The sequence below is a fragment of the Cynocephalus volans genome, chromosome 6 (assembly GCF_027409185.1).
Source record: "Cynocephalus volans isolate mCynVol1 chromosome 6, mCynVol1.pri, whole genome shotgun sequence".
Lineage (NCBI taxonomy): Eukaryota > Metazoa > Chordata > Mammalia > Dermoptera > Cynocephalidae > Cynocephalus > Cynocephalus volans.
The window spans coordinates 22,844,620-22,871,511 of record NC_084465.1 but is presented as its reverse complement, the minus strand read 5'-3'; the positions used below and the strand labels follow the sequence as shown (position 1 = coordinate 22,871,511).

The 26,892-nt window shown below is 35.1% G+C and overlaps 1 protein-coding gene across 2 annotated transcripts in view; it reads left to right on the top strand.

The window, feature by feature from the left end:
- EXOC4 (exocyst complex component 4) overlaps positions 1 to 26,892 on the top strand; it is a 791,906-nt gene that overhangs the window by 354,208 nt on the left and 410,806 nt on the right. For both annotated transcript variants that reach the window (XM_063100340.1, XM_063100341.1), the window contains exon 10: positions 13,240 to 13,336. In XM_063100340.1, the coding sequence (XP_062956410.1) occupies positions 13,240 to 13,336 (97 nt within the window). The remainder of the gene's footprint in view (positions 1 to 13,239; positions 13,337 to 26,892) is intronic.

Below are 26,892 nucleotides of genomic sequence, written 5' to 3'. Positions count from 1 at the left end.
TGTTGCCTTACTTGGTTGATGATGGTCCCAGAAGCTGCAGACTCTATGTGCTGCTTAGCGGAGAGGATTGAGAGACTTCCGAGACTTTGCTTTGGAGCTCATAGGAGAGGCATTCTGAAGCACGACTTTATGTGAGGATAAAAATTAAGGAGATAATTGTGTCAGAGATTACTCTGAGTTTTTAAAAACATGATCTTCTTATATTTCCATTAAACCCTATCCACGGCCCTGCTCTAAATCTTTAATAGCTTCCCAATGTACTTAGGATACAAAATCTATTTTCCTTCACATGACCTATCAGGCCCTGTGTGATCAGGCTCTGCCTGCTTCCCTTCTGCATGCACTCACCTTCCTCAGTAGCCTTCTTCTGCACTGAGCTTTTTTCGTTGCCTTGAATGTGCCCAGGGCCTCATGCATGCTCTTCCCTCTGCCTGGAACATATCTCCCTCTACTCTTTACACACCAACTCCTACTCACCCTTCAGGTGTCTGTGTAAATGTCACTTCCTGAAAGAGGTTTTCTCTAGCCTGAATTAAATTAGCCCCTAATAGATATTTTAGAGATTATTGTTAAATATTATACAGGTATCATGGTCTCTCTTGCCACACTGTTCTAGTCTTTTATAACACAGAAGACAGTTGTTGAATGGTGAATGTTTGGCATTTCCCTACAATGTTTGTAATTTTTAATACTCATGTTCTTAAAGAATATTTAATGACATGGAAAAACACTCAGGATAGCTTCTTAGGAGGAAAAAGTTAGCTCAGACATGAAGATATACATGATTTTAATTTTTTTATATGTGGTTTTAACTTTTTATACATATGCTTGAGTTGTGAGCTTGTGCAAATGTGTTGTTTTAGTGGGCATTCCCTGTGTAATCTCTTTCTCAGAATTGTATCATCATGGCCAGGTTTTTTTATAGACTGTAGTTGCTGGTATAAAGAAGTATATGCTTTCTACTGACTGGATTTAATATTTAAATGATTTTATTTATTTTACTCTTATTTTGTATTCCAAGAAAGGGCTTACTGAGAACAAAATAATTGAGTAAAGACCTTAAGGAAGTAAGGGAGTGAGGCCTGCGGTTCTTGGGGAAGAATGCTGACAGGCAGAGGGACCAGGATGAACAGAGGTCTTATAGGTCATTGAAAGAAGTTTGGCTTTTACCCCAAATGAGATGGCAAGCCCTTGGAACATTCCGGGGAGAAGAGAACCTGGATCAGACTTTCATTTTAAGAGTATCACTCTGGCATGTATGTTAGCAATACACTGAAAGGGGGCAAGGATGGACTCAGGGAGACCTGTTAGGAGCCCAGGAGAAAGACGGTGGTGTCTGGGAAGGTAGTGGCAGTGAGGGTGATGAGAGGTACTGGTATTCTTTATGTTTTGAAGACCAAATTGGCAGGGTTTGCTGATGGACTGCATGAGAGGTATGAGCAAAATAGAAGAGTGAAACTGACTCTAAGGTTTTGTACATGAATAATGTTGTTACCGTCGCCAGGACCTCGTACACTACCTGCACATGGTTGGTACTTAATAAATACTTGTCAAATGTATTTGAATTTAATCTGCCTCCCGTCTGTTTGTTCTAGTCTCTCCTTAGTTCTCTTGCTGGGGTGGTGCTTGATTGTGGAGATAGAAAATGTTTACACTGAAGCTGCCTTCCGTGGACCATTAGTTAGTAGGCCTACGTTGCTTTGTCTAGTATCTTCAGAGCATTTTTGTTGGTAACCTCTGCCCATCTCTGTTTCCTTCCAAGCTAAATCGACAAGTACATTTTATTTTAATAAAAGCCTTGTCTATATTTTAGAGTTTTGAAAAACAGCATACAAAAGCGGAATCACCAGTCTTTAAAGAAATACAAAGAAAAATTACTTTTCCAGGAATAGGTTGTAGCAGTAATTTTATTTGATGTATTTAGAAAATGTTGATAAGTAGGCTCCTTTGTTCTGTGATTGAGTCACTGTTTTGATCAGCCAAATAGAGTATATATTGAATCCACGTATTAGGAGTTCTGTATTATGTGCTATCTTTTCCAGCTTGTTTTCTTGTATTATCAATATCAGGTCACCTTACAGAGGAAGAGTGTCATATTTTCTCTGCCAAACTATAACTTCTCATTTCTACCCTGGATTTTATTATGCTTATATAAGTTGGTTTCCAAACTCCAGAACAGTTGGTCTTGTTGAAAGGCTTTTTTATTCTTTTGCTGTATTTTATAATAGCTTTGTCTGTAATATTTGATTTGTTCTTTTTTATACCCTAATCATAACATGAACTTCTTGAGGTCAGGGACTATGTCTGTTGCTTATGTTTATTTCAACATAAGCTTGCTACTATCACAAAGATGCTGAGTTACTGATTATATATTATTGAATTCAATGAAATAAATTGTGTTTTTCTATTAAATACAGTTCCTTCAGAATTGCTTTTTTGAAAACCATTGATTATAGTGATTTAAGTTTAAACACCTATTTTGGGGGTGTATTAGTCTGTTTCTGTTGCTTATAAATCACTTAGTTCCACGTATTTTGTTATAAGAAAACAAAATTTACTGCTTACAGTTTCTGAGACTGGGAAGTCCAAAGTCCAGGGAACACAGCTGGTAAAGGCCTTGGTGATGGCGACAGTGATGGCAGGGTATCACGTTGCAAAAATGGTGGAGCAGAGAACAGAGAGAGACAGACTCTCTTCTCTCTTCTTTTAAAGCCCTCAGAACCATGCCCCTGACCACCATTTTTAATCCATTCACTATGGCCTGGTCCCACAATCCAATCACCTCTTCAAAGCTCCATCTTTCAATTACCATAATAGGATTTCCCACCCTCTTAGCAGTCAAAGTGGGGGCCAAGTTTCTAATACATAAAACTTAGGGGACACAATACAAGCTTCAGTGAGTTTTGAGGGGATGTAATTTTCCAGTACAGGGGTGAATAATTGAGAAACATTTTAGACTAAAATTGCACAGACCTGCCATGAATTTTGCCCATTTTATTTCTCTCCTTTGGGAATTTCTTGTGATAATCATGGTAAGATCTAAGATGCTTCTCATAAAAGAAAGAGAGCATAAAATAATCATAATTAGACCATGTAAAAATGTCAGCACAAAATGATACCAGTTTTTTTCTGAAGCATAACTAATATCCCAAAGCAAAAAATACAGTTAATGTCGCTTAAAAAAATTCCATTAGAATTATTATATACAATATCTCAATGATTATAGTAATTGGAATCAATTTCTACTTAGTAAAGTTGCTACTATGCTATTTTATGCAGCATCAGAAAAATGTAAATAAAACCAATGGGTAGAATGCATTGTAAAGAAAATTTTGTAATCTAGAAATCAAAGATAGTTGCACTAGAATAATTGATTTCTGAGGTGAAGTTCTTTTTTTTTTTTTTAAGCTTAACAAATTTATTTATTTATTTTTTTTCCAGCTATTCACGTAATGTTATTTATTTATTTATTTATTTATTTTTTTATCTTTTATTTTTTTTTAAATTTTTTTAAAAAAATTTTTATTTTATCGATATACATTGTGGCTGATTATTGCTCCCCATCACCAAAACCTCCCTCCCTCCTCCCTCCCCTCCTCCCCCCCAATAATGTCCTTTCTGTTTGCTTGTCTGAGGTGAAGTTCTTTTTATTCTCTTCTGTAAAGAGTAGATTGTGTGGAGACTTCTCTTTCCAGCAGTGCAACTGGTACCTTTCTCAATCCTTTTATGAAAAAACTAAAAATGCTGGATGAAACACTTAAAAATGCATTAAATCACAACAATTCCTTGAACTTGTTAAGACAAGTGAACAGATATGATGTGAGGGGTGGGAGGAGAGGGGGAAAGAAGAACAGGTAAAGGGTCACGAAAATCAACTACAATGTATATTGATTGAGAAGTTAAAATTAAACAAAAAATAAGTAAATAAAAATGCATTAAATTATTTTAATGTGCTAGCAAGAAAGTTAGGATTACCGGGAGGGAAAAACACCCAAGGACATCAGAGAGAGATTGGAGAAAGTGTTATCAAAGCCTATTTTCACCCTGAGGGTATTTGCCAAGCCCAAGTGGACTTGCAAGTCACAGGAGAACAGGAACAAAGCCCAGGGCCCATTTAACCTTGGTGGTGTGTGTGTGGGGGTGTCTGACAGAAAGTACCCCCACATTCCACATAAAGTATATGGATCATGTAAAAATATCATCCCTTTTCTGTAATCTCCACACCTCCTATAAGAGACTAAAGGAAAATTGGCCGTTTTGGCATAAGCTGAAGGGAGGAAAAATCCCTAGAGAATTCATAACTAGGTTTGTTGTCAAAATATACATCCTCTGGGTACTAGGAAAACATTTCCAAGTGAGAATTTAGTTCAAAATGGGTTCCAGGTTGTCAGTTCCTTTAGGTGGACTAACAGAAGCTGTTGGAAGTGTTTTCTGGTGGACCCTGTCTTAAAACCAGGCCTTAAAGAATTGCTACAGACAAATTTCTAAGGAATATGAACGTATAAAACACACACACACAGGAAAAGTGGAACCAGGGTTCAGCAGAGGCGAAAGACAAAAGAACCAGGTCAGCAAAGACTTCCAGTATTGCAATTATCAGACACAGCACAGGCTTATTTCACAGAATGACTTTTACTAATAACTTTTTACCATGATGGCTCTTGCCTTTTATATGTTTTTTCTTGACTTGTTGTAGTGTTTGTCTATTTTTAATGGCTGTCTTATACTCCAGTTATATCTGTGTATGTATATATGTATGTATGTTTGTACGTTTATGTTTGTTTATTAAATCAATTCTCTGTTTTGCATTTTAAGTGTTTTCCTTTTTTTAAGTTTAATATACCACCATGTTCTGTGATGAACATCCTTGTTGCTAAATCTTAGTTCACTCATGCTGTTATTTTTTATTGAGGTTGGGAGTAAATTCCTAGAACTGGAACATGAAATGTGAACACTTTGGGTATGTGCTCTACAATAATCATAACTGATCAAATGGGAAATAAAAAATTTGAGGATAACCATGCCAAGACAAATGTGGAGCAAATAAGATTGGAAAAATTCACTACTTTTTGCTTTGGTGGATGGCTGACATTGAACTTACTGCATTCATTGAAAGATAGAGGTCAAGACTTCAGACTTAGAAAGCTTGTCTTTTTCTCTATGATGTTTATTACTTCAATTGTAGATAAATAGGAGGGGCTGTATTTCCTTTTTTATCAATATATAGTATTGGTGTAAAAAAAAACATCGGGCATTAGAGAGCTGCAGGACAGCCTGTATAGATTGTAAAATACTGATTATTTTTATCAGTTATTTGCTGAACATGTTATGTATAATACTATATTATTCTCTGTTTATATGGAAATAGTAAAAAATGCCTCTTCCGTTGTACTTTTGAGTGTTAATCATTTTATCGCTCCTGTTTAGCTGCCTTGGAAGACTGATTTTACTTCTGTGAGAATGTTGCAAGAGTGGCTGCCTAGAGTGCCTGGAAAGTTGACTGTTGCTAATTAAACCTAAACAGTGACTATGGGTTTGCTAGTAAAGTTACTTAGAGCCACCTGTGCCTCAGTCATCCAGATGCTTCCAATGAGCCATGAAGTAATGCTGTTTCTCTTTGGATGCCAGAACTGCTTATCTTTGTTAGCAAGCTAAATGCCGCCATGCTTTGCAACCTGTATTTTGACTAAATTTGTATTTAAAGAGCCCTCTATCTTTTCTACTTCTCTTAATTATTTTGGGATATTATACTTTGTGCTTGCCATGTTGATCCCTTCAAAGTAATTCCTCTCCAGCTTTGGGAGTACCTAGATTTAAGCACATATCTGAGTGTGAAGGCAATGACAGCATTTAACAACACCATTCCTTCTACACAAACTATTATATTTACGCACTAATCATTCCCAGAGGCCCGAGTTTCATTGTAGGCCACTTCACAGGCAAAATAAGATTGATGGGTTCAATGTGTTTTCAGTTTGTGCTTATCCACATCATAAATCTGCCTCTCAACTGGCACACCATCATCAGAAGACTCTGACTAGCCAAACATACATGGTAGGTCAGCACAGAGATGCACTCATCTGATTAGGGAAATTCACTGCAATCTGTGTCCTTCATGTTACTTGTGCTTTATTTTAATAATAACTACCGAGTAAACAGTAAAATCTTCTGCAATTTAAAACCTGAATGAGGAGAGAAACCTTATTGTCTGTTTTAATCATGGGTGATGAAACAGCACAGACACTTCATTGAAATAGTGCAGATAGCACAGACAGTTTCCCACTTGTACCAAGTCCCAAGTGCTTCTGCTGTAGCCATCATCTGTTATGTCTGGTAATACTTCCTCAGTGATCCTTTGAAATAGACAGGGCCACCCCTACAGGAGACAGGTTGGGGAAGTGGAGTTTATGGGAAGAGATTCCTCTGTAGAACAAAATATTCGTACTTCTTCTGTGTGCTGCCCACTGCATCCACCCTTAACTCCCCATGCCCCCGATTTTCTGTTAAATAACAACTAGTTTTTTAAAATTAGAAAACAAAAACTCATATTAGGTTACAGTCTCTTTGGAAAACAGTCTGGCAGTTTTTAAAATGTTGAACATAGAATTACCATATGACTTAGCAATTCCAGTTCTAGGTATGTACCGAAGAGGGTTGAAAACATATATCCACATACAACTTGTACATGGATGTTCCTTGCTGTATTATTCATAATAGCCAAAAAATGGAGACATCCATTTATCAGCTGATAAACATTTGGGCAAATTAAATGTGATATATACATACATTGGAATTTTATTCAGCCATTAAAAGAAATGAAATAGTGATATTTGCTCCAACATGGATGAACCTTAAAAATATGCTAAGTGAAAGAAATCAGACCCATGATAAATAAGGTAGGGGACCCCAGCTTACACACGAGGGCTCCAGGCTAGATACACCTGACTAGCCACTAAAACATATTTAATAGATGCAAGATAATTAAAACTAGGGTATCAGTTCAAGAGTGGAAGAAGAATCAATGCAGTCTTTCTGTGTAACCTTAAAGTAAAGTGAGTTGGAGGATAATGTCACTAGAATAGGAATGCTCCTCAAAGACGGTCAATTAAAGTTCCCTTGTGCCTTATTGATCAACCATTTAAAAATGCATGCAGTGACTGTGGATGCTTTGGTAATTGGCTTATATCTTACATTTTGCATCATAGAGCATGCTATTTCAGACTCCATTAAAGAAACATTCAGTACTGCTACTAATGGATCCTTCTTTGACTTACGCTCATGGAAGAGCTCCAGGTAAACACATTTTACCGATGGTTCAGAATGAGCTATTCTCAACCTTGAAATTTGTTGCTTTGTTTTCTTTCTTCCCTTGTCATCCCATCTTTCCAAATCTCTTTTAATGTATTGATAGGAAGATAATTATAGAACCATTTTTTGGTTTTTTCTTTCTTTCTTTCTTTTTTTTGTCTGGTGTTTTGTTTTTTATATCAAGAGACCACCCCAAATGGTAGATTGTTATAAAATTCACTTGTTATTTAGGAGTTAGAATATATTCAATTTTTGAGCTACAAAAGAATATGATCTTTATTTCTTTCTAAAAATTACTTTATGGTCTTTAACTGAAAATCTAGGAGAGATGGTCTTGAAGCAGAGCTGAGATGAGTTATTTGTTTCCTAGCAGTCTGCTCACATGGAAATTTCCAACAAATGAAAGATACTACATGTACACATACTACACTGTTCTTTTTCTTCAAAACATGTAAGATATGTCCTTCTTACAATAAGCCATCATTAGGCAGTCCCTAATTTAGATTCTCTTTCTCTACATTATGCCTGTAACTGTGTGCGATTGTAGGGAAGATCAAAAGGTACTTCCCTTTATTCTCTGGGCCGAGATCCTTGGAATTTCCCTTATTTCCTTTATTTCTCTGCCTTACCCTCACCCTCAAACTTTGCTGCTACATAATTCTTTAACTACCAAACATCAAACTTGCTCCCTTCCCTCTTCCCCATTTCTAATTCTGGGGAGGGGCTCCTGTGGTTGTGACCACAGGGAAAGTGAGGAAGGATATAATTCTAAGTATCTGCCTCTTTAATCACAACCTCCCATTCCTTCCAAATCTTTCTTACTCCAACTCCAGCCAAAAATACTCTTTGACCTTATAGAGTCCACCAAGTATCAGCTTCTTCCATTTTCCTGGGCCAAGCCCCTCCCAAACTTATTTCTTTTTTTATCAAGTATTCACCAATCTATGGTTAATCACCTGAATCTCTCTCTTACCAGGACCTTCAACTCTTTTTTTCTCTTGTTCTTCTGCAATAGCCAGCTGGTAGATCCCTTACTGTGGCTCTCAGTCTCTCTTCTCCACTCTTACTCCTGCTCTAGAATATTACATAATTGGATGATACTGCCATACATTCCAGATGTTTCATCTCAACTGGGCCTTTGGTAGTATAAAAAGATCAAGGAATCCTTCATCAGTATTTTTCTCCCATTTCTTTCAATGGCTAGTTCAGTTAATCACCACTCACCTTAAGCCTCCATCCCACTAAGGAAATTAAATATAAATTTTCATGCTCTCAGCTTTCATGAACTTCTAATTTCTTGCTTCTTCATGCCACCCCTAAGAGATTCATTTTGTATGATAAAAGTATTCTGACAAAATACCCAAGAATGCTTTTTTGGTTTTGTTTCATTATTTTGTGTTGACTTTGAATCCTAATAAAGGAAGAATATTGAGCAAGAGACATGGTTTTTCTCCGTAACAGGATGTTTCAACTCTCAACAAGTGTTGTGGCTGCTTAGAACACAAAAATGATTTTGATTTAATTAACAATGTCTGCCAATGCCTACGAGAGGGAAGATGGCATTCTGCATGATAGTTGCCATTCATACTTTATTATAACTTTTGAGTACCACAAGAATACACCAAAATCACTTGTTTTTCTCACAGTTTGCACGTCCATATTAAGTTATGGATGACTGGGGTGGTGGTGGGGGGGGGAGGATGTACTTCATGAATATTAGCCCAAGATTCACGCTCAGGATTTTTAAGAGTTACAGAGGACAACAGAAATAGAGACAAGGTTTTAAGTACGAAAAAAAAAAAAAAAAAGAAAAAGAAAATTCTTCCTCGTTTACATAGAAGGACTGCTCAACGTATTATAAGACTTTTGAGACTTTTCAAACTTTATATTTTCCCCATCCTCTCTTTTTCCTTTGTTGTTAAAATTAAACAGTGAGTATAAGATGATTTCTGTGGGACGCCATGCTTTTTCTATGTCGTGATGAAACTGTGAGGCATCGTATGGGCCTCAGGTGATTAGAAATGTGGAAATGACCTGTGGTGACAGTAGAAGGAGGGAGGACAGGTGTTGGATTTATTTTTTTTTTTTACAGAGAAACAGAAAAGATGGATTTCTATCAGAGTTTCTGAGACTAAGACAGGCGGACTCGCCAAAGTTCCCTCCTTGAAGGTCCCAACCCTTTCTCGTCGTCCTGTCTTCATGTTCCTGGGCCTACAAGGAGCCTTCAGCAGCAGTTTGAGTGTGGGGGTCATCCGATCACTACCGGCTAGTCAGGAGCTCTGGGGAGGGGCAGAGTTCTAGCTCGTGCTGCTGGGACGCTACTAAAGACCAAAGGGGCATTTCTGGCCTCAGACCACTAAACCTGTTTTCCCCCAAACATTGCCTGCGTGATGGTTATATACATACAATATTATTTCTCTTAAGTTTCACTTACATTTTTAATCAAAAAGGCTTTGGTTGTGTATTGGCTTGAGTAACCGAGTTCTCTATTTAGTGTTGATCCCATGGAAAATGCATTATATGTGTCAAACTACCACAAAATCAGGGTTTAGTGCTTCCTATGTTAGAATTTTCTTGTAGTCACTCGATCCTCTACCTCATTTTATTTAGTCTGTGAGTTCTTTAGGAATATAAAATGATATTCAGCACATTGTAGGATGTATAGTTGGGGGAAAAAAATAGTTCTTGGAGAAGACAGACTAAAATTTGAATTCTGAACCTATCATGTGTATGACCTTGAGCAAAAACTTTGTCCCCACCATGCTGAAGTTTGGAGTAGGGAGGGGAGTCTTTTTTTTTTTTTCATATTTCCACCCAGACTTTACTTTTTACTTAGATGAGCCCCACTATGTGAATCAGTAATCATGTTTCTGGAGCTAGCAAGGCTTTAGAACAAATGAAACCATTATTCCATTTCTGGTCTCATGCACTGTTATTATGCCTTTATTTCCACAGCCAAGTCTTCATCTCACTGACATTTCTCGTGACTCCTGTGCTTTAATTTTGGTATTGTAGCTTATCTTTTGTTATCTTTATTCTCTATATTGTCATAATCAACAAATGTTTATTAAACACACCTACGACCTGTAAGTCTTTGGGGATACAGAGAGAATTGCTTACATTTGTTAGATTTTTGACAGTTTACAAAGGGCTTTCACATATACTTTCTCATCTAATTCTAATAGCATTCTACCAGGTTAGGTCTTTGTTCCCCATTCATTCAGCAAATGTATGCTCCTGTAACCATTTTCTAGGAAGTTACGTTCTAGGTGGAAAAATGTTACCTAAGCATTAGAAAACACGTAACAATAATAGAAGTGACCTATGTTAAGGTTCATATGTTTTATTTTATGTATAGTCACTATTAATGGAATTGTGGACTTGGGAAGAGGGACTTTTGACAGTTTGGGGCTAGATGTGGGACATAAAGGAATGTTGAGAGGGGAGAGGGCCCTCCAGATGGGAGCCCAGTGTGGCCAACATATAGAGGTGTGTGTGCATTTAGTGTCCATGAAAGTACTAGTTTGAATGGAACTAGGTTAATCAGGTCTGAATTTAATGATTGAGTACCTAAAATCATAGCACTTTAGAGTGTTTAGAAACCACTGGAAGTCATCTTTCCAACTCACATATGTCCTTAAAAGATATGTCCATATTGAGAAGGTGAATGCATTATTTTTTGTGTGTAGATTTATGCTGTTCTTGGAGTGCAGAATATAGCCTGGTTTCTTCTACACATGTCTCGTTGGTGATTCAGTGATAGAAGTAACCAATGTTAAAGTTCATATGAATTATTTTGTATATAGTCACTGTTAATGGAATTGTAGGCTAGATTTTTTAATCTTAGAAAGGAAAGTTTTAAGAAGATATATTTATTTGTTTGGGGTTTTTTGTTTGTTTGTTTTTCTGTTTCTAACCACTCCATGTGACTTTTCAAGAAGGATTTTTATTAAAGGAGTATTATTTGTTAGTCTTGATGCCTTCCTTTTGATTTCCTTTTAACTTAGCAGAACTTAGCAGGACATTAATATCTCTAATGCAAATATAGCATTACGAGATAGATTTTTTTTCAAATGAGCAGAAACAGCTCATGATTTTGAATTAAGAGGTGTACACACCATTATATTTTCTGTTGTTCTTAAGAAAAACTGTGCTCTGATTAAATGATGGAAACAACTGATCCTAATAGTATTTGTCTAGACTGTGATGCCTCTGGGAAGTCTTGATGATCCAGGGTATGGATTTCTGAAGCTTCACATGTTTTTATCAGTCAATTTCCAAGATGCCTCATAGACCATTAAGATAGATAATAAATCAGGTGAGGTTTTAGTTTTGTTTGGTATCATGCAAAGAACTGTAATCAGAAAGAAAATGTTTAATTTAGAAATATTATCGGCATAGATTGCTAGAGTCTTGAGGAAGCCCACTAAATAGCATCCATTTTTCCTGCTAGAGTTCTGAAACTGCTGGGAAATATCATAAATAAGGTAGATGGAAAGTGAAATATCACTTTTATACTGATATAAATTCTATTAAAGAATATAACCTAGTTGTAGAGTTAAGTGGGCTTGCCAACTGAAAATCAAAATTAGATTTATTCACCCACTTCTAGAAGGTGTTAGGACCACTTCAGTTCTTCTCTGACTCGGCAGGACTTTTATAACTGAACTTATACCAGACAACACTTACTATCTACAGGCATTCTGATTTCTAAAGTAGAATAAGGGTTTTACTAAGCCACGCATGCTTAGCTTTTTCTTCTCAATTTTTACCGACCAGAGGAGTTACTTCCCTTCTCCTGGAGTGGATAAAAGGTGGAGAGAGACCAGGGATTACTACATTCATTGAACTTCATTCTAATGGAAAGAAACATGAGGAGTGAGGGGAAAGCATTTCTTCCAACATCCAAAATTACATACTTTTTTTTTTACATTCTAAACCCTCTGAAATTAAGATACATCTTAAATCAGTGGCATCTTAATGGCTGTCCACTGGAAGACAGTCATGATGAATTATCATTGCCTTGGTTGTGTGAGTTTGGTGGTTACTCCTTGCACCATGACCCTTCACTGTTTCAGTTAAGAAGCCATTTAAGGGCCATGTGCAGGAGGAGTATGAATCCTGGTTGGTATAGGAAAACCTGCTATTTAAACCTTCTGATAGCATCAAGAGAACATCAACTTTAAAATTTGCAGAGTTGATATCAGCAGTTTGGAAAAAAAATACTGACTGCAACGAGGAACACTCCTTTAAGAAATTCATGCTCTTGGTGACATAGGATGACACTATTATAAAACAAAGGCATTGAGAACTCTGAGTCAGATATTCCTTACTGAATATATATGAAAGATTTATGGCAAACATCTATTTATGTAAAAGCCAAAGGAGATTTTAAATAAGAAAAAATAAAGATTCTGAGAAAACACTGTATAGTTTAATTAGAATTTTTTTCTTAGGGGTACATAAAATAATTGTGTATCTTACAGTCACTGGGCTTTTAGATTTATTGATGCAGTCAGTTAGGTTTATGAGTCTGTGCTCTAACCTTTTCAACCTGGGACAACTTTGAATGGCACTTTTTCCTTCCTCTGAAAGTTTCATCTACCATGCTGTCCAAGATAGACACCAGTCACTGGAGATCAGAATTTTAACCTTATCTGAGTTACAACCTTGCTCTGTTGCTTTAAATATGCCATTTAAATTACTACTGTGCTTCCATATTCTCGCTCCAGAGTGGAAATTCTAATCCATACTTTATTCAAGTGAAGAAGTCCAGATCAAGTCATCCAAAATAATTTTATAGATATTGAAGGAAACTGCTTTCAAAGATGGTCCTACTTATGACAGTATACAGCTCATCTAGATAAGCTTAATTTATTTATTTGTCAAAGTTCTGATCAGCTAAATCTCTCTATTTCTTTTTTCTGAAAGGGGGTCCTGATGATAATTTAATTGAAGGTGGAGGAACAAAATTTGTCTGCAAACCTGGAGCCAGAAATATTACTGTCATATTCCATCCATTACTAAGGTAAGTCAAGTCCTATGATGTACTTACTGAAGATCAATATTTTCATTATTTATGCTGATGTACAGAATGTCGGTAGTTCAGTCAGCATTGAAACAAGTCATAAAAAAAAACTTGTTCCATTTTCTAGGCCTCACTATCAAAGTTAATCAATAGAACAGATAATGTCGGCCCCACTAAGTGGCTACTTATTCTCAGGAGTAGTAGTTCCTAAATACTTTTATTTGATTTTCTTTCTTTCCCACTCCCTATCCCTGTTCCTCTTTGCTTGCCTCCTCTCCCCTCCCCTCCTTATTCAGAGGTTGGCAAACTATGGCCCGCTGGAGAAATCTAGCCTGTGCCAGTTTTTGTAAATACATTTTTATTGACGCAGTCTTGCTCGTCTGCGTTTGTGCTGCAATCGCAGAGTTGAATAGTTGCAACAGAACCCATATGGCCCATAAAGCCTAAAATATTTATTCTCTGTCCCTTTACAGGAAAATATTGTCAACCCATAATCTGTCTCACTCATTTACACTAACGACTCACATCTCCTTTGAAAATTGGCAGTTCTCTAAACAAATATGATTTACAAAAACAGAAAGACATTATATCGAATATATAGGTTTAAATATTGAAAGATAACTTGGTGACTTAGAGTGAAATCTATTATAATGCTCAGTTTGTGATGTTATCATTGTAGGAAAACAGGAATTCACGATGCTTTCATTTAAGCAAATTCTAAGCCCTAAATACCTTTAAAAATTACTTTTCTGTGAGGGAAAACAAAAAGGGCAGTGTTCAGTGAATACGAAGTTTGGTTTTGCAATAAAAGAGTTCTAGAGATCTGTTATGTAACACTGTACATATACTTAACACTACTGGACTGTACACTTAAAAAAGGCTAAGATGGTAAATTAAATGTTGTTTTTGACCGTAATAACAAAAGGCACTTTTTGGACCCCGATATCTAATATAACATTAGTTTTACATTTTCTCTGTAAAGATCCAGTATATATTTTGCTATATTTTCATGTAATGGACCAGGAACTCCTGGATTCACTAAAAGGTGCCTCAGAATATCACATTAACTTTCTCAGAAAACTCTTACGATATTTGAGGCATTTGGAATAACAATTAAAAAAATACTACTGAATTGGCCAGAGACAATACTGTGTGTACTTTTCCAAAACATAAGCAGTTTAGTACTGAAATTTTCCTACCTTCTCTAACCAAGACTTACTAAATTGATACCATTAGAACTAATTAAGTTTAAATCTCTTACTTAGGTAACCAGTGTTTTGAATTATACCAGATTACTTTCCCCAATTGGTGTTAAATGCAAGAACACAAATATATAAATTGAAAATAAAAATTTTGGCTTTCATACAATAAAAAAATTTTGAGGAAATGTTATTGACCTTTAAGAAATCTATTTTAGCAAACATTCACAGCAAGTAATTTCATTTGATTTAAGAATCATGGAATTAAGAGAATTAAGGCTATTAAGAGAGTAAGAGAATTATGACTATTTCTCTATATGTTTAGTTGGTTTATATGTCATATATAATAGTTAAACTATGAAATATAGAATTTCTAGATTAAATAACGCTGCTCATATGTATCAACTGACTTTTTCAATTAGTTTAGTATTCATTCTCTTCTCTAATTACAATTGATTTTTACTTAATGTTGCTAATTGTTAGGAAAATGGGGAAATACCCTAATCATTATAGGAATCTTCTAACCTAGATTTAATGCCATAATTTATTGCCAAGTTATGTTATAGCTTGGATGAATGGAATCCTGTGCTTACATTTGTTCCCAAGTATAGAATAGTTGCAACAGAACCCAAATGGCCCACAAAGAAGCTACTTTACTTTAGAAGCTATTTTGCAGTGTCATTAACCACTTTTCAAGAGATTTTTCCTATACAAGTTTAAAAAAATTTTTAATGTGAAGTTGGGAGAATGAAATACTTAATATATAAATAATGTATTAATAATTAATAATATATAAATAATATATAAATAATTAATATATGTAATGTGTGTGTATATATATATGTGCATATATATGTGTTAGTACTTATTTCACCCTTAATAAAATGCATGTTCTGTAGAAGACTGGTGGGTTTTGTTTTGTTTTTTTTAATAAAATGTAACTTTTTGTGGAAGACTGTACAGATCTTGACAGTTATTTTTTAGTGTTGTATTTATTCTGCTTGGCTAGAGTGTTGTTTTAAGGCTTGATAGTACTACCACTGGTTTTACTCACTTGTGTGGTCTCTACTTTCATTCAGAATTTTATTTATTATCGATTAGAACTGGAGAAAGTTTGTTGCATGATACTAATAGTTTATTTTTCATTCTTTTTCTGTGTATCTTTTAGTGGCAGTCACAAGAATATTATGTCATCTGTAAGGTAATTCCTTGATAAGCAGATGACCATCATAGACTTTAGCCATTGCAACCATGCCTCTCAAACCCATTAGAGTCTCAGCTGAAAACTCATAATGGGCTTGTGGAACTTCAAATGACTAAAGTCTTTTAGTATCTCTTACTTTTTTTTCATGGTTGCATATCAGCATTTGCTGAGCATTTGATTCATTATTTCTTCTACAGTTTAGAAGTTTAGTTATTGTAATTAGAAGAATAGGTGTGCGTAATTATACTAGTACATTTCATTGTTACTGTTACCATTTATAAACTTTCTCATTTTTTCTTTAGTTATTCGTTTATTCATACTCCCCAAATGTTTATCGAGTACTTGTGGTGTTTTTTTTTCCTTCTCCAGGTTAGATGTAAACTCTCATTTAGAAACAGTTACTCTTATTTTTATGGGATTATTTATATAAAATTGTATAGATATGTTTTCCATCCCTTGGAATGCTCATCACATTTATTCCATGCTAGTTCAAAGTGATTTCAGTTTAGCATTCTATTATTTAAAAGACAGTCTAGCCTAGTGGGAAAAGCAGTGTAGAAGAATAGAAAGATAGAAAAAAATACAGAATTTGAAATTTAAAATGAAGACCACAGCAAGATATCTTGGTTCAAGGCTAGGCTCCTTCACCTCACTTTTGCTCACTGATTATTTACTGGACTTTGATTCTATACCAGGTCCTGGGGAAACCAAAAGATAAGATCATATCCTTGTCTAAAAGTTACTTTCATGGTAGCTGAATGGGTGGCAAAAATTAAGAAGCCTGAAAACACGACATATTGGGGAGGACATGGATCAGTGAGATCTCTATACCTTGTGGGAAGATGTAAATCAATACAGCCTGTCTCGAAACCAATTTGACATTATTGAGAAATCACATATCCTGCTACCCAGCAGTTCCCCCTCCTAATGCTATTCTTGAATGTGTTTTTTCTCCTATCAACTGAGTCATTATTTTCCCATCCCAATTTGCCAAACAAACTTTTTCTAATTGATTTCAGTAATTATTCTTTATTTATAATGTATATCGTATTCAAAAAGTAAGTTCAGAAGGAACTTCTCAAAGTTGACTTATCACAAGTCAAAACTTATTTAAACATTAGTTCATTGTTTTCTTATACAATCTCTTGGTGAACTGAGTTTTTCCACTGGAAGGGTAAGTGGGTAGGCCCTTCATTTCTTTGCTGCTCTTACCCTGTGTCTAGCATCACTGGAAGTCTGTCTTCCTGAGACTTTGCCTATGACTTTTCTACACACTTCATTTTTTCAAAACAGTCTTCCCATAATTTTTATTCAGTAGGCAGTGCATTTTTTTGCAGCCTTGAGGGTTTTCTATATTGAAAACTCTGAACTACCCTTCTAAGAACATCAAAGCAGATTCCCATTATGCTGTTTTATATTTTCCCAGCAGTTGTTTGTACTGTCCTCTCATGACATTATTGTGCAAGGCCCTCAATTCTGATAATCTTGCAGACTTACTTTTGTGCAGTCTCATCACTAGTAATCTCATATGATGTTGGAGGTGAATGTACTGACTTCCAATTTGTTCATTCCCCATTAGCTCTGCTGGCCCCTTTACTTGTTTATTTCATGCTTTTCCTTACTGTTTTCTCTTTCTGGTCAAGCATGTTTCTTAGAGAGTAAATTTCTAGAAAGATTGAGTATGGTATTATCTTGCTTGCCTTACTCTTAGCCTACCAGGACATTGTGTGCAATTAAACCCATAATAAATGCTTTGGATGACAAGAGGTTATCAAATCAGTTTTTCTGCCTGTGGATCTAAATGAACACAAACATATTGAAACAAATAAGTTTTTAGCTATGCCCTAGTACATTCTAAAATACTTTCCTGAAAATGATATGACTAATGCCTTTTTCCCCCACCTACACATTTGGTGTTTTTCATCTTTCTCTGGAAACCTTCAAGAGAAAAGGATGAATTTGTTCCAATAAATGGAATTCATTTTATGGGCTTTGAATTGGGGAACAGAAGGAAGATATGTTAATGTTGAAATATGAGTGGCATATTTCCCTTCTTTTGTGTAGGGCTGACATGCATTTTAGTTTTCTTTCCAAAAATTATTATTTTTGAATAATTACATCATGGTAATTATTAACCATGATATAAATATAAATAAACCTTTGGCAACGAAGTACATTTTATTGAGGTATCAACCACAGATTAACACAGAGTGGCACGTTTTATTACAATTAATATATGATATAGTCATTTCAGGAAATTTGAAATTATCGTGTGGCTGCTGTTTGTGGGATTTTGGGGAAAAGAGTGAGAACTTATTTTTCTCTTTGTTTTTCTATTCATTTGACATTATTCTTTATTCTCTCAAAGTCTAGAAACAGAACATCTACTGTGGCTTTGATTTGTTAGTACAGTTCCTTCATACAGCCAAGCGTAGGTGAGAACAAAAGTTATTCCATTGAGCATCTAAATGCTTGCATCTAGCTAAAACTATTCAGAAAACATGCTAATTTTTTTTTTTTTTTTAATTTGTTTATTTGTTTTTTGCTTACTGGGCCAGTAAGGCACATTGCTGGGGATGTTGCTAAATGGAAACAAAGTCATGTCTTTGGCTCTGTTGCATCCCCTCCTTCACCACTGCAGGCTCTCGGTCACACAGGTGAGACCATCCAAGAAGGGTAGTGGGATTTAATGCAGCCCATTGTTGCTTTAGAAACAAAATCCGAAATCCTAATTAGCTAGAATGTGAGTCAAGATCGAGGACATGCTTGAGCCCGAGGAAACCTTCTTACTGTGTCTTCATGTGGCCTCTTTTCTGTGCACTGAGAGAGACACAGAGAGAGAGAGAGTGCTCTCTGGTGTGTCTTCCTCTTCTTATAAGGATACCAGTCCTATAGGATCAGGGCCCCACCCTTAAGACCTCATTTTACTTTACCTGCTGCAGAGAATGTATGTTACATTTCACAATTAGAACAAACTAGGTAAATTAATGTAGACATTTACTTGATCACTCTTTCAGCACTGGAGCTCGTGTTTGAGTGGAGAGGAATTCCATATATTTCGTGAGAGAGAGGCTAGACCATTGAAAGTGAGGTGTGGAGATGAGGGCGAGTGAACACATTCTCATTTGTGATGTTGGCCAAATCAATGAGTCTTAGTTGTCCTGAGCTGTAAAGGGAAGGAGTTGTTTGGTGTGGATGCTGCTTTCTACCTTTCAATTTTTGTGATTTTGTGACTGGGAATGCTTTTATAATATTTAGGGAATCCAAAGGCATGACATTTTAAAATTTAAAAGTTCAAGTGACAAGTGGGTTTTACAATGTGTTGTTTTTTTGCTTATTTGCTTCAACTAGCTTTTAAAAGGCATTTGGCTCTTTAGGGTAATGAGTGCTTTGCATATATGAAGTATGTTTCTTATGAGACTCTTGAAGAACAGTTTGCAGTCTTGGGGTGACGTGGCAGAGGCAAGGGCTGGGCATATGAGGATGATGATGGCATTTAAAGTTGCAAAAATTCTGGCTCTGTTGAACACAGTTTGAATATCTAGGCAATGAGCATTTTTCACTATTTATTATCAGCCATACTTCATTAACATCAGACAGCAATTAATGTCTTCCTGGGTAGAGCAAAAACTGAAATGTTTATTGGTCAATAATGAGAGTGCTGGCATCTAGGTCAGTTAAGGAGATGAAACTTTCATGGCTTTTGGTGATGGACAGTATCTCTTCTGGTTGGCTGTGTGCCTTTCTTAAGGCAACAGCTTTAAGAACTAGTAGTTGTGATCATATCTAATATATAGAGAAGAATAACTTCTAAAATTTATTTTTGTAGAAACTGCCAATTAGCCGTAGTACAGGGAACCTTTTCAGAGTTACTCTTGGCCTGTATGTGAAATACCTTTAAAATGCCTATGATTGTTGAGAAGTACTTGAAGTTAGGAGCACAGGAAGTAGCTGAAACCAAACTTGGAGCAATGAGAAACTCCCAAAAGTGATTATGCTATTAACATGTTAATTTATGTTTCTAAAAATGATATTCCAGAGTAAATGACAATTACAATTGACTTTTTTATTTTATACTTTTTTGGATTAATTATAGTAGTTATAATGTCACATGTTGCCAATATTGCCAGACCAAAGACATGTAAAATTCACTGTTATAATTTATCAAAAAAAATTTTTTTTTTTTTTGCCTTTTTCTTGACCGGCACTCAGCCAGTGAGTGCACCGGCCATTCCTATATAGGATCCGAACCCGCGACAGCCACAGAGCATCGCCATGCTCCCAGCGCCGCACTCTCTCGAGTGCGCCACGGGCTCAGCCCTAATCAAAAAAATTTATTCACTCACCCATTTAACAGAATTTACTGAGCATTTACTTTGTGCCTAGTCCTTTTCATGTAGAAATTAACAACTCTCTGCCCTCATGGAATTAATTTTATTGAAAAAGTGAGACAATAAATGAGTAATCTAATACACATGCAAAACAATATCAGGTAATGATAGTTTTATGAAAATTAACAGTGAAGAGCTAGGAATTTGATAGTGACTGGTGGCAGGGCTGGGGGCACAGGCACTGCTTTAGATAGGGTGAACTGGAAGGCCTTCTGAGAAGATGGCATTTAATTAGACTTGAAAATGAAGTGAGGGAGGCAGCCATGGGAATATCTGGTAAAGAACGACCTGGGCAGAGGAAATTCTAAGTGAAAAGGAAGAAAATGAATATGTTTAAGGAACAGCACAAAGACTCATGTGAATAGGTGTGAGTACTGCAGGGGTGCATGTTTGGGTACATGGGTAAGGAACTTGGAAAGTCAAGATTATAGTGGTTTCCTTGTTGCTTAAAGAACAAAGAGATCATTGTATTTAGATTTACAAGAAACTTTTGGGGCTAGACCTGAAATTTCCAAAGGCTATGAAGGCTTAGACTAGATCTGGCGACTTCAGGGTGAGATGGCCGTGGACTGAAGGCTTGGAGAGAACCTGATAATATTGGCTGTCAGGAAAAATTATTTTCAGGCATTCAGGAGCCCCTGGTTTTAATGGTGAAGTCATTATCACTACTGTATTTGTATAGTGAAAATCCAAACAATTATATCTCTAGAAATGGAAAATAAATCTTTGACAAAGCCCACTCCAACAGTATTATCCAAAGAAATTGGGCAAATGTTCTTATGACATTAGCCTATCAAGATGTTATTAAGGAATTATTCTGTGTGGCATTTCAGATATACGAGTTTTATTTTTTATTTTTTATTTTTTTATTTTTTGGTGGTTAGCCAATACAGGAATCTGAACCCTTGACCTTGGTGTTTTAACACCATGTTCTGACCAACTGAGCTAACCATCCAGTCATATGAGTTTTTAAAGAATAGTTGTAGCTGAACTATAGATTATTGTTTCTCCTAAAGAAATAGTATGGTCTAGTGGGCTGCTTTACAGAAGGCCTGTTTTGTTGTTTGTTTGTTTTTAAGTAGGCTTTGTCAACAAACCTACCAAAGTTTATTCTAGAGAATAATTCTGAGATAATCACTTAACTACTTATGAATTATATATATTAGTCTAAACTTGGTCAAATGCAAAAGGTCTTTTCAGTTTTTTCTGGCATTAACTCCTGCTCATGAATGAATGAATTTAGTAAGACCATTTTAGGTATTCAAAACTCCAAATCTACATTTCTGTAACATCCCGAATTTTTGCCCTTCTTGATTTTTCCTTTTTCAGATCCTATCCTTATACTGCTTCTGCAATGAAGGGGGAATAGTGATTCTGTATGAATGGGTATGCAATAAATATTTGTTTAAAAATTAATAAGTAAGTTATAGGAGTGCTTAGTATATTTTTGTTGATTTGAAGTGAATGCTTTTTTTTCATCAGTTATGAATAAAAATATAATGGAAAATGATTTTTTTCTTTAGTAATGATATTAAAATAGATCAATCTGTCTTTCATCCCTAAACATGGTATGTGCTGGTTTTTTAAATATCTCTTTACCTCTATTATAAATAGGAAATGTTTGTTATAAGATCAAATACAGAAATATAAAGGTGATTTTAGAAATGTACTTTTTTTTACAGCATTGATCCTAAGTGACACTCTTTGTAACTTTGACTCATATTTTGTTGAGTTTATTAGAAACTTAGATACTTTTTTCCCCACTTTTCTTTCTGTTATTACTACATTGAAAGCTTACGGTGGAGTAAAGTAATTTTTGTCATATTCTTTCATGAATCATGGAAGCCCCTTCCAAGATGATAAAACTTTTTCTAATAGAAGAAATGTTGCTTTAAAATATGTCTTTTTGAGCCCCCTATTCTGTTTCTATTGGATTTTTTCCCACTTTTATTTAGAAAGTGTGCAGTAGCCCCTGGGTCATTTCTTGGTGTTGGATATATATTTTTTGATGTGAGTGTGAATTGCTTTGAAAGGGACATTTATATTTGAATATTTAGATTAAGTATGAATGTCTCAAGTTGAAATAATTATCTTCCACATTTCTTTTCCAAATTTTTTTCTCTTTGAGTAATGCAGAAAAGTTGTTTTACCCATCCATGTCAGTTTGATGTGTTCATTGATATTTGACAGAATATTATTCTGAGTGTTCACAGGTATGTGATATTTTTGTACAGATGCATGTTTGTTCTTAATGAGCTAAAGCTTATATAGACATTTTGAAAGATGTTGGTGATTAGACAGTCTAGCAAATAACATTGTGGATCATACATTATTCATACATGGGAGGAAATGTGGCCACCTTGCTGCATTTTTATGAAACACAATGGCTTTTTTTCCTGTCCTCAGAATTATGAAAAATATTGCCATGTTTTCAGGTTGTCTGACCTATGAGGCCTGTGAAGCACTGAGTAGTGGTATATTTAGATTGCAAACCCCACATTTGAGCAACTGCTTTTGAATTTATTTTATAAATGTTAAATGCTATTAATCTTGAAACCAACTAACTTTTGGAGATTAAAAAATTTTTATTCTTACTTTTGTGTTTTCAAAATATGTTGTATGATATATGGCTAAGCATTGATTGCAGCTAACTGGCAGTTTTATATTACTGAATGAATTGGAGAACCAATTAAAGTTCAACCCACATATCTATGCAAATTTCAACAATATCAAAAGAGGTAAGACATACCAATCTAATTAGCAGAGAAGTATAGGTTGTTCCTTATGAGAAATTGTGGAAAAACCTGGAAATGTTAGTGAAAAACAAAATTTGATAACTGTTTTGAAACATATAAAGCTCTATCACTTAAAAGAGATAAAGCACTTTTATTCTTTCTTGCTTCGTAAGTCTAGATTAGAACTAGTTGGTTGGATGTTAAAGAGATTTAACTCTACACAATGAGAATTTTTGAATGAACAAGGCATCGGAAATAAGAAAGCTTTCCTTGGAAGGCAATATTCTTCCTGGAAATGTTTAACCAGAAAGTTAATTCAAGATGCAGCTAACTGGATGTAAACTGTCAGGTGTAAATTGGTAAAGGGCCACAAAAATCAGTTACATTGTATAATGTTGAATATACTAATTATCCTGATTTGAGCATTGCATATTGCATACTCCATACCACTCAGATATGTACAATCAACTGTACTTCAATAAAAAGAATAAAAACCAAAACAAAACAAAAAAACAAGCTGTCAGGTCTACATTCTTTAAATCTATGGTTGTAAGTCTTTCTAATATATTGTGCGACTTCAGAGCTCAGGGTGGATATGTTTCTTGCTGTCCTATTCATCTGGGTTACTTTTTCATACTTCAGTTTAATGCTGATGATTACCACTGGCAGGGTCAAGGAACTATAGTTAACTTCTGCGTCATTTCAGTGTTGTCTTTCTTCTTTCCAGGGGTTAGAGGAAACTCATGTCATGACTGTTTCTGGAGCAGTTGTTACGGGGACTGTACTCCACCATATAGTTCTTTCTGTCTTTTTTCTTTTTTCTTTCTCTGCTCCTGTTTTTCTGTTTTTCTATTTTTTTCCTGTGCTAGTAATTGGTACATATGACCATAACAATGCTTAAGGTAAAAAGAAATCTGGCTTTCTTCTGCAGTAAAAGCTGATATGGAACCAAAACTGTATTTCCAAATAAACCTCATATCATTCTGACTTTCCTGCTGTGATTTTGATGCAGATTTAAGCTCATATTTTAGATGTAGTTTTTCTTGTCCTTATCAATTGCATTTTATTATTATCAATTAACATTATTGGAAGCTTACATATAAAAGACACTAGGAAAGAGAAGATTCTTAGTACAAAATGCTTACATAATTTTTGCATTGCTTTTTATATATTCTGAACATGCATTTGTCTTTTGGACTGCAATAGCCAAAATATGCTTATTCAGCATTCAGTGAAATATGTTTATGTCCAGCTACAGGCCCATTTACATCTGATTTTGAAATATAAATTGATAATGTAATTTGGTATCAAAAATAATATAGGCATACCTAGAGGAAAAACACAATCTCTCCCTTTAATAATTTATATTCCGTTGGGTGTTGGCTGTACATTGTCTGATTTGGAAAAATATTTTACCATTCCCTTTGCCCCTCAAAACACACACACACAGACCTGCTCACTTTGTTCTCTTGTTTGTGCTTTGCATACTTTGTTACTAGGACTTCTGTATAATACCAAGGGTTCTTTGGTCATTTTCAACTGTTTTATTTTTATTAATTACCATTTGCACATTTGATCATTAATATTGCCTACTATGTTTTTTTTTTTTTTTAATGTGTCATATTGCAAGTGAAATACTTTTCACTTCATGGTCAAGAAAACCTTTTTACTTTCCTTTTGTAGTTAAAAACAAACAAAAGGAAAACCCAAACTAAACAATAATATTTTATTGAGACTTTATTATTTAATAAGTGAGAAAGGAACGTTCTTTGATTCAAACAAGACAAGTGAGAACAGTCAGTTATAAAGAAGAATAGAGGTGAAAGCATCATAAAAGAAGATTTAGTTTTTAATTACCTTAATTTCATTTTTTTGTAAGAACAGTCATTTTGAACCTGGAAATGCTGGGTCTACCCTGACTTTTGCTTTGCACTTGAAATGCATACTGGAGTTTTTGATGTCCTCAAGTAGTTTTAATTAGTTTTGGAGGAATTGAAATTATTTAGCAATTACTACTATTTTTAAAAACTGAATGGACATTCTTTAAAGTCTATTTCTGTAAACTACCACATTATAAATTGGTGAGAAAGTATTTCATACTGGCATGAAGAAAAAAATGTAATGCCAGAAGGCTTCTAGGATAACACTCTTTAGTGGAAGAATATGGAAATATCTTACTTAATTGGATTCTGTGAATTCAATATATATAAATTTTTAAAAAGATAATCTATTTTTTCATTTTCGTTGAGATATGACATTAACGTATATTAACATATACAAATTATTTACATATATATTTTATCTATTCATATATTTGCATGAATTTTTACATATGCATACACAAATGTAACCATGACCAAGACCAAGATACAGAATACTGATTTAGATCATTTTCAGTGCCCCAGAAGAGTTGCTCATATTGACAGTCAATACCTTCCCTAAGAGGTATCCGTTTTTCTGACTTTTTTGTTATAGGTAAATTGGTTTTGCCTGTGTTTGAACTTCAAATAAATGGAATCTTATAATATGTCCTCTTTGGTGTCTGGCCACTTTGTGCAACATGATGTCTGTGTTAGTTATTCACATTATTAGGAGTAGCAGCAATAGTTGGTTTTATGTTATTCATCATCAGTATACTACTGAATTTATAATTATAAAAACGATATTCAATCATTACTTGGAACAAAAGAACTTTTACTATCTGATTGTCCTAAAAACTGCTTAGAATTTACACTTCTTGTAAACAACTTCTGAGAAATCTTTTGATCCTATATTGGGAGCCAAGGAGCCTCTGAGGCTAGTGGGAGATCGTGGGGGCTGGGGCAGTATCCAGCAGGGCTATCGGCCAGGGTCTCCAGAAGTCAGATTCTCTAGACAATGAATACAGACTGTGTCCTACAGCCTTGGGAGTAAAAGCCGGGGAAGCTAAAGTTGATTCTGTATTTCTCAGACTTTGGAATTTATGAATAAATCAATGGAAAAATAATTGGCAACTAAAATAAGTTGCTGGTTTTATTAAAGAAAAGGAATTTTAACACCTAGAAGAGTAAAACTGATATCTCAGAATTTAAAAATGTTCTTTTCGAGGAAAGATAGTTATCAGCTTTAAATTGTCATTCCTAAGCAAACATCAGTATGTAGCCTAGTTTTTGGAAATAATAAATTCAGTCCAAGAAGGAGAGGAGAAGCTTGACATGAGGGATTAACCAGGACCAGATAGAGAGGAATGTCACAGGAAGCAACAGGCAGACATAGGCCCAATTGAGAGACTGACATAATTATAGTGAGTAGGGAATTTAATTTTATTGACTGTAAATCACATGTTTCTAGTTCATAACAGGCAGTCAGTAAAAATGTTTTGAGTAAATGAGCAAATGAATCACAGGTAAGTGACAGGGGCAGTTTTAAAAGTGCAAGGTAAACTTGCTGGATATTGACTGTTCTTTCAGTCTGTCTTTTGAATCTTGCATTTTAATTATTGCGTATTAGATGATATCCTTTGCTCTCCTTTGCCTATTTGCTCACTGCCTTTACGTTAGCTACCTGATTATTAGAATATAATGTGTTCTGTACAGTCACATTTGTTACAGCCACTTTGTTTTGTTTTCTGAGTTTTTACACATCTGTATGGTCTCCTGGTGGCTGTTAGGATCACTGCGAGCTACAGTGTCCTGCCCGCCACCTGAAGCTCTCTCATTCTGTCCGGTGTGCTCAGGGTGCTGTGGTGTCAGTGAAGCCATCCATATCTTATTTGCATATTCTGGTTTTTTTGCTTTTTGCATCTGTGTGAAAAATGGTGAAAAATTTTTAAAAGTAAGAGCAGAAATAAGAATAGCAAAGAAAATTGTATGAAAAGAGGCCACTAAATCCATTTGTTAGAATGAAATTAGAAATACTGAGCAGGTTTGACAGAGGTGCATCAATGCTCAGAAATGCGTCTAAGTGAATCTACAGTTCTTCCTGTTTTGAAGCTTTTAAGAAAATTGAAATGAGGATTTCAGTGAAAAGTAAAAACGAACCAACATCC